Consider the following 9,549-nt stretch of genomic DNA (forward strand, 5'->3'; position numbering starts at 1 on the left):
CCCTGTCATAGGATGGTTAAATTAATGTTAGGCATGTTTGAGAAATATTTTTTCATTCTTGTTTTATGATCATTATAATTATTATTATAAAGTAAAAGAAAAGAATAGAATGTATTGAGAATTAACTTGACCTAACTATTCACTATTAAACATCTAGTAAATGGTGTGAAGGGTGATATCGTGGAGATTTCATGCATATGCTGTGTTTTGCAACCAGAGAAATTCTGCCAAAAGCACTAGGTTATTCTCTACAGCTCAAGGTAAGTGAGATGAGTGCCTTCTAGCACTCTTAGACCCAAAGTTTCCATGGTTTTATTGCACTTTTTAATTCTAACAAGCTGTTATTTTTATAATGCCTGGGTATGTAATGCAGGACCATCGTGTGGTCTGAAGTAGACATTTAATGACTGATCTTTTCAAAAGGAAAGCAAATGACTCATTTGCTCAGAAGATACCTGTTTTAAACTGAGGGTTTTTTTGTTTCTCCACAGTGATGGCTGGGCTGACAGGTATGATGTGACAGATGGATATCAGCGAGAAGCTGTTGGAGGAATCACAATCAAGCTCCAATCTCCTGATGTCAAGTGGTTTGATGATTATTATCTGAAGCTCCGGCCAGAAACAAACCACCGAAACCCTTGGTTTCAAGAATTTTGGCAGCATCGTTTTCAGTGCCGGCTGGAAGGGTTTGCACAGGAGAACAGCAAATACAACAAGACTTGCAATAGTAAGCAGATTTATTGTTTCATTTAAAGTGAATAAGGCTAAGGTTCCAATTTAAGTAAACCGTGTCATGGGGATAGTGGCTGCAATTTGTTAAAGAAGAGGACTGTTACATAAATAGAGTGGGTATTGCCACTTACGGTGATAAACAGGTTTTATTCTCACTGAGAAAAACATATCAGAGCTAGTGTTTACTCTATTGAGATTTAAAATGATTAGGTTATTTCTATTTATATCTTTCAAGAAATTGAATATGTTTCTCTAAGGCACTGTGCTAAAAGGATCATGTGTGCTCCATAATGGAACTATTCTTGATGTCCTTGAAGGCAGGAATAACATTCTGCTCTTTTCTATTATGTTGAGCAGTTAACACAGTGGAGGCACATAGGAAGAGTTTCATATATGACTGAAGAATAAATAGATGAATGTTGAAGGGATGGATCCAATTCCTACTTCCATCAATACATCATAAAATTATAGCAAGGATTTTGAATGTATAATTATAATGTTTTAGGGAGTATAACCTGAGCAGAGTCATTCATTCATTCAACAAGTACTTATGGGGGCTCACAATGTGCCAAATATTGCTTTAGTTGTAAGGCTACCGAGATGGGTAAAACTAGTTCCTAACTTCAAAGGTTTAGTGTCTAGGAAGAGAGATAGTTATGCCAAAAAAGTTGCAATTCACCATTGTAAGTGATATAAGAAGTTTTAAACAAAGGGTTTAGTTAGCATTATTTGTAGCATATCCAAAGAAAATCTTAACTCTAATAAGCAGGCAGGGCCCATAGGTCCCATATTGATACACACACACACACACACACACACACACACACACACACACATACACACACATGCTTGTAAATATGCTTATAAAGGTTATGGTTTGTTAAAGTTAGTAAGGGGTTTGTTGAGGCTGACTTATTCCACAGTGTATAACAAGAACCCTATGTGCATGTGCATAGGAGTAACATGTTTTAGTTGGTGGCATAGGTGCCTTCATCCATGATGCTGGAATACCAGAANTATCCAAAGAAAATCTTAACTCTAATAAGCAGGCAGGGCCCATAGGTCCCATATTGATACACACACACACACACACACACACACACACACACACACACATACACACACATGCTTGTAAATATGCTTATAAAGGTTATGGTTTGTTAAAGTTAGTAAGGGGTTTGTTGAGGCTGACTTATTCCACAGTGTATAACAAGAACCCTATGTGCATGTGCATAGGAGTAACATGTTTTAGTTGGTGGCATAGGTGCCTTCATCCATGATGCTGGAATACCAGAGTGCATGGGGGCAGTGGGTTTGAAATCCTCATTCATGAACCAATTCCTGTCTACAGAGAGGTTATCACATACCAGCACCAAAATGAGGAAAATAGAAACAACGTTGTGAGTTCTTCATAAAGCATTCTCCCCTGAGATCATGTCCATCCTATGTTTTTTGTATCGCTTCCTTCTTTTGTGAAATGATGGAGATAGTAAATGGTGATTTGTGAATGTTTTTAAATGTCATTATTTGGAAAAACAAGAACTTGGCAACCTTATATCAGTTTCTATTTGGATAGTGGGGTTGGCAGGGCATGTTGGAGTGTGGAATATCGCACTGGTCAAAGAAATCCAGAAATCACAGAAGCATGGTGTTAGTGTATGTTTACTTCTCTCTCATTTCAGATCCTACTAATTCATGCCCAAAATCTACAAATGTTTATTATTTCCTTTTTTTAAATTTTTTATTTTCATGGAAAAAAAATGTGAGAATTAATAGCATTATCACTTATGGTTTACAATTTCAATTTTTGTAGCTAATTTCATATTTCTTACAGTTCTGTCCAGTTTCAGAAGGATACAGACTATATTCCTCTCTTGAGATTTAGGGAGTCTCTCTGGTTATGGTTTATATTTGTGTACAGATTATTATATGGAACTACACTGGAGGAGTTATAAAGATTAAGCAGTAGTTCTGATCTCATTTCCAGTTCCTTTCTACCAAACAGTTGGTGACAACCCCTAACTAGTGTGTTTAAGGGAATTTTTCCAGTTGGTCTGCACCTTCTATACTAATGTCTTCTTTTTCCACTCCTTTTTGCCCGAAATGCCTCCTCTAAAAAATAGTTCTTTGTTTCTTTAACTCTTTCTTTCCTGGAGATCTTACTTTGGGATAATCTTGAAAAACTCTTCAATTGATTTCCATGAAAATATTATTTTTATAGAAACTGTTCTGTAAAATCCTGCCTTTGACTCTGCTGCTGCAGCTCTCTGTCTCTCAAGTGATCTTAATGTTATCTCTCTGCTCAGAATCTATTCCTTACTGTAGCAATCAAAACAATCTCTAGTCCCGACTGGAATCTTATCGGGCAACAGATGTTGTTTAGTACATAAACATGGACACTTTATATGTAATACCTCTGTCATTCTTTTTAAGGAGGGAAGTACATAACAATAAAATTAACAAAATCAAGATTTAGAGACTGAAAGTAATTTCCTCAAGGTCATATAACTATTAAGCAATGGAACTTAGAATTGAACTCAGATTTGTCTAAAGAAACAGAATATGATAGGTTAAAAAAAATCACCACCAATACATAGGTCAAAGATACGAGGTAAAGTGATTCTTAAAACCATTTCTGCCTGACTATGAAATGCAGTAACAGATGCACAAATATTCGCTACCCTCCACTTTTGATCCTAGATCCTCATTTACTCCAATGTTCTTTTAGCGTCTCATCCCGAGCATGTATGAGAGTTCAGGTTGTTCCACCTCCTGTCAACACCTACTTTGTCTTTTGCATTTTAGACATTCTGTGTGTGGTTGTATCAGGTTATGAATTTGATTGGCTTTTCTATGCTGTACTACAAAGTTACGCTCCTTTTCATATGCTTATTGAAAAGTTGACATCCTCTTTTGTAAAGTGTCTGTTCGAGTCTTTTGAACACATCTTTGAGTTTATTATCTTTCTAACATCTATTTTAAGAATTCTTCCTATCCTACGGATATGAGTCTGTCAGATACATGTATTGTGAAGTTTCACAATCAGAAGCTTGTCTTTCCGTTATCTCTCATTTGCTATTTGTTTTCTATTTGTGTGATTTGATCTTTGTTTCTTAATTCCTTCTTTACTGCTTTCTTTTGTATTAATCAATAACTTTTTATTATTCTATTTTCTCACCTTCTTAACATTTCTGTTTCATCTCAGCATAATTCATTTAGAGTTTTCAATAGAAATTGCCAAATAGAGAGAACCAACTTAAGTCCTTAACTTAATAGAAACTATTTTAAGTTGGTTCTTCTTCATGTTCAAGAATCTTGCTAATATTTAACTCTATTTACCCCACATTTGTTTTGCTATTACCATTTAATTAACTTTTATATGCAGGTATTGGTTTTGATTGTTGTCCTAAGTGATGAATAGTCTTATATTTATTCACTCTCATGATTTTCTTTTTTTTTTTTAATTTAATTTTATTTTGTCAATATACAATGTGGTTGATTATTATGGCCCATTACCAAAACCTCCCTTCCTCCTTCCTCTCCCCCCTCCCTCCCAACAACCTCATATCTGTTCACTTGTTGTATCAACTTAAAGGTATTGTAATTGTTGTGTCTTCTTCCCTCCCCCCCAGTCTATTTGTGTATTTATTTATTTATTTGTTTTTAGCTCCCACAAATAAGTGAGAACATGTGATATTTCTCTTTCTGTGCCTGACTTGTTTCACTTAATATAATTTTCTCTAGGTCCATCCGTGTTGTTGCAAATGGCAGTATTTCATTCTTTTTTATAGCAGAGTAGATATACCATTGTGTAGATATACCATATACCATTGTTTAGATATACCACATTTCCCATATCCACTCATCTGATGATGGACATTTGGGCTGGTTCCAACTCTTAGCTGTTGTAAATAGTGCTGCAATAAACATTGGAGTACAGGTATCCCTTTGACTTGATGATTTCCATTCTTCTGGGTATTTTCCCAGCAGTGGGATAGCTGGGTCATATGGTAGATCTATCTGCAATTGTTTGAGGAACCTCCATACCATTTTCCATAGAGGCTGCACCATTTTGCAGTCCCACCAACAGTACATGAAAGTTCCTTTTTCTCTGCAACCTCACCAGCATTTATCATTTACAGTCTTTTGGATATTAGCCATCCTAACTGGGGTGAGATGGTATCTCAGTGTGGTTTTGATTTGCATTTCCCGAATGCTGATATGCAGGAGAATGAAACTAGAACCATACCTCTCACCATATACTAAAATCAACTCAAAACGGATTAAAGAATTAAATATACATCCTGAAACAATAAAACTCCTTAAAGAAAACATAGGAGAAACACTTCAGGAAGTAGGACTAGACACAGACCTCATGAATAAGACCCGAAAAGCATGGGCAACCAAAGGAAAAATAAATAAATGGGATTATGTCAAACTAAAAAGCTTCTGCATAGCAAAAGAAACAATTCATAGAGTTAAAAGACAACCAACAGAGTAGGAGAAAATATTTGCAAAATCTACACCTGACAAAGGATTAATATCCAGAATATACGAGGAACTGAAACAACTTTACAACAAAAAAACAAGTAACTCAATTAAAAAAGGGCAAAAGAGCTAAGTAGGCATTTCTCAAAGGTAGATATACGAATGGCCAATAGACACACTCTCATGATTTTCATTCCTTCTTGTACTTCTGTGCTTTTATCTGTGATTCTTTCAGCCAAAAAATAAAATTCCTTTAGTATTTCTTGTAATGTAGGTCTACTGCTAATGCCAATAAGTTATATCAGCCTGTATTTCACTGAGAATATCTTTATTTTACCTACATTTTTAAAAAATATATTTTCACTGAATATAATATTCTATATTGACAGGTATTCTTTTCTTTTTTTTCAAGTTTTTTTCTTTAAAAATGGCTTTTCGTTTTTTTTTCCTGGATTCCATAATTTCATTAAGTGAGCCATCATTCTAAATGTGGTTCCTCTAATGGCTATGTCTTTTTTTTTTTTTTTCTTTCTAGGTTTTTAAGATTACTTTTTAAAAAAAGTTTTAGTTAGGTGACTATGATAAGCCAAGCATGATTTCTTTCTTAGGGTTTCCAGAGTTTCTTAACCTGTGGACTAAGGAGTTACATCAGTTTTGAAAAATTCTCAGGCTTTATTTCCCTAAACATTCCTTCTGCTGCATTTCTCTTGCCATTCTTTTCTAGTACCCAGTTACTCCTATATTAGAGCATTTAACTCTGTCACACAAATGACTTATTCACTGGGTTGTCTTTTCTTTTTTCTCTCTGAGATTCAGAGAAAAAAAAATGAGAAGGTGAATTGAAGTTTAAGCAGTCTCCATTCCTCAAGTGGAGCTTTATTTCTGAATATTACAAAACTATGAGAGATTTAAATCTTTCTCTTCAAAATCTCGATGCTCTTGTGCAGCCTCCACAATCAGCAAGTAATGATAGAAAATGGCAATCATGCATTTGGGGCTCCTGGAGTTTATATATTGTCATACTAGATTATTTCTATAACCAAAAGTTTTGCTGTTTCCTCTTTCCAATAGTGTCTTGTATTGGGTTGAATTACTGCCCACCCTACCCCCAATTCATGTCCTTTCCTGGAACCTCAGAATATGACCTTATATAGAAATAGAGGCAGTCACAATAGCCAAGACATGGAACTCGCCTAAATGTCCATTGACAGATGGCTGGATAAGGAAACCGTGGTATATATACACCATGGAATACTACTCTGCCATAAAAAATAATTGAATTCTCCCATTTGCAACAACATGGATGAGCTTGGAGAAACTTATGTTGAGTGAAATAAACAAAGCACAGAGGGATAAATACCACATGTACTCACTCATAAGTGGGAGCTAAGAGAGAAAGAAGGAAGGAAAGAAAGACCACAGTGGTGCCAAGGACTTGCAAAGGGAGAGAACATACCTTAGGATACAAGGTGGAGTGGGAGGGGGGAAAAGGGGAGGTGGATGATTGGGGGGATAATTAGGGGAGGGGACATGGGGTAAAAATGCAATTTGTGGTAATGGGCAAGCTGCCAGTGTGAATCTGGCCTTCACATCTTGGACGCGAGGGGTGACAACCAGCTCTGTCTCTCATGAATATTCATAACCATTAAAAAAAAAGAAGGAAAAATAAAGTCATTTCAGATGCAGTTAGTTAAGATGAGGTTATACTGGAATATAGTGAGCCCTTAATTCAATATGATTGGTGTCTTTATAAAAAGAGGAAAAGAGACACAGAGACAGAGAGAAACACAAGAACAGCATAGGATGACACAGGCAGAGATTGGACTGAAACAGCAGCAAGCCAAGGAACCAGGATCGAGGACACCACCAGAAGCCAGGAAGAGGTAGGAAAGGATTCTACTGAGAGTCTCGGAGGGAGCAGGGCACTGCTGACACCTGACTTAAATGTCCGGCACTGTGAGACAATCAATACATTTCTATTGTGTTAAGCCACCCAATCTGTGGTACTTTGTTATGGCAACCCTAGAACACTAATGTCCCTACATTTAAACCAAGGTAGGTCCTCAGCCTGAATCTTGCAGTCAGAACCTGCCAACCCCCTCAGGCAATAGAGCAGCCGATGGTGCCCTGCTCATGTTTGCAGGTCTCCTCTCTGTGTTCATTTTGTCTTCGTTGCTTCCATACATTCTCACTATCTTTAAAAATTTTTATTTTTGCATTTCTTTGGCCTTTCCATGTATTCAGTGAAGGAATTTCAAGTAGCTTTCTTCTCCATCCTACCTAACACCAGAAGTTCCTCGTTTATTCTTTATTCTTAATTGTCACTACTCCTGGAATCCCAATTTTGATGTGTAAATAAAGACTGCCATTTCTGTCTCAAACGTTCATGGTTTTGTTAATTTTTGTTTTTCTTCTAAGCGTTTAAAACTTAAATCAATTTATCACTATAGTCCTTAAATGTTTTAAATGTTTTAACTGTATGGTATTATTAGAATCCATCTTTACTATTAACAGTGAGCCAGATTTCAGTAACTTTTATTTAAATTGCACAATTATGAAAATCTTAAATTATTAATTTAATTAATAATAATAATAATAATAAATTTAAAGTATTAAGAATATAATTTGTCTTCTCTAATTGTGTATTTAAATCAATAATAAAAGCTACAGAGAATTAAATTAAAATTGTTTCCTTATAACTGTATGCTATTCTATTTTTAAATAAATTTAAGGACTATTTCCTTTACAGTCATACTCTGTCACTCACTGACGTTCATTTACTGCCTCTTTTCTATGATTTCTTGTTGTCACCTCCAGGCATGTCATTTATGACATTAACACACAGACATTCTTACCTGGATGTCCTAGCATCTCAAACTTCTATGTAGAGCTAGGGCTAGGGTCTGGAGCTCACGGACCCCTCAAGCCCGTTCACAAACCCTTCACACACAGGTCTATGAGCTAAGTAACTGGACAAAACAGTCCTTGGAGCCTTGGTTGAAGAAGGAATAGTCTTTATTCAGCACACACGTGTCTCAGAGCTAGGCAGTACAAAGAGAAACTCACAAACTCAACTGCTACCAGCAAAGTCCAAAGAAAAACTGAAACCAAGCAGCTGCCAGCAGAGTAAACATGCTCTATTGTTAGAGGCCACCTCTCTGCCACCAGTCTGCCTCACAAAACTGCAGAACACACAAAAGCAGTTAACTAGAAGGATACACGGGTGCACATGCACACTAACTCCACCCACACACAATTTGTTTACAAGAAATGTCCAAGGAGCCTGACTAAATTATCTTATTTTCCCCACATTTTGTATCAAAAATTAACAATATAACTTCCATAACCACCGCTCCAAACATTAGGTTCCTCCTATTTGTATTCCTAGTTTCAGTAAATAAAATACTCACACACTCAGTCCCCCAAGATGTAGGAGTGAGTAATCCTCACCTATTCCACTCACATTCAGCTGGCAACCAAATACTGTTAATTTGAACATTTTCCCCATCTGCTCTTTCTACTGTTTGAGCTTTTTCCACATCTATTCTTCCTTTTCATTGCTGCCCACATTCACATGTTTGTACTACTGCTGTATTTCAGTTCTTCATTATCTTTCACCTCAAGTATCATAATTATTTCCCTATCTAATCTTTTTGATACCAGTTTCTTCCTCCTCCATTCTATGCTGAAAATTAGCCCCACAAGTGATGAGATCTTTCCCACCTAAGATCAGACCTCATGTTCCATTCTTAAAGATCTTCCTAGATTCTCTAATGTCTACAAAAATAACCCAAACTCCTTTGCTCCAGTGAAAACTCTTCAAGTTAGTCATTTATATTTTTCAAGTATCATCTTCTATTCCTTGGGCCCAAGAAATCTGTGTTGCAGCCACTTCACAGCCTGTGATCTTGCATTGTAAAGTGGTATGCCCATTTAAGTCCTTGTGGTTTCGCACATGCTAACAAGTCTCCTTGAGTGAAAAGCCCACCTCAAGGTATTTGTCAGTTCCAACCAGCTTACATTCTCATGATTTCTAATCACTCCAGTTTCCTGTTCTCACTGAAACTTTGTTTCTATCACATTTCACTTCCTTTATCTTTTGTCTTTTTTTGGCCACAAACTAATCCAGATATTGAACCCAGATTCATCCCACTCCCTTTTTTTGATGCTCATAACTCCTCACCCAGGCATGTATGTGTGTACCAAACTACTATCAATAAAATGAAGATGAAATAAATGGGTTCAGGGCAATATAAAAGTGCTCGGGGTGTGAAGGCTTTTTTGAGGTTGTACGAATGTTGTTTCTTGATCCATTCTTGGTTATTAGAA

General features: G+C 36.3%; 1 protein-coding gene across 1 annotated transcript in view; it reads left to right on the forward strand.

Annotated features, from left to right (window-relative positions):
• Positions 1-470: 470 nt before the first annotated feature.
• Positions 471-9,549, forward strand: part of GRM5 (glutamate receptor, metabotropic 5) — a gene marked incomplete at its 5' end in the record, with an annotated part of 143,606 nt that continues 134,527 nt past the window's right edge. Inside the window, one exon of the mRNA XM_008584858.1 lies at positions 471-727. Coding sequence (XP_008583080.1) covers positions 471-727 — 257 coding nt within the window. The remainder of the gene's footprint in view (positions 728-9,549) is intronic.

This window comes from Galeopterus variegatus, unplaced genomic scaffold (assembly GCF_000696425.1).
Source record: "Galeopterus variegatus unplaced genomic scaffold, G_variegatus-3.0.2 Scaffold3385, whole genome shotgun sequence".
NCBI classification, from domain to species: Eukaryota; Metazoa; Chordata; class Mammalia; order Dermoptera; family Cynocephalidae; genus Galeopterus; species Galeopterus variegatus.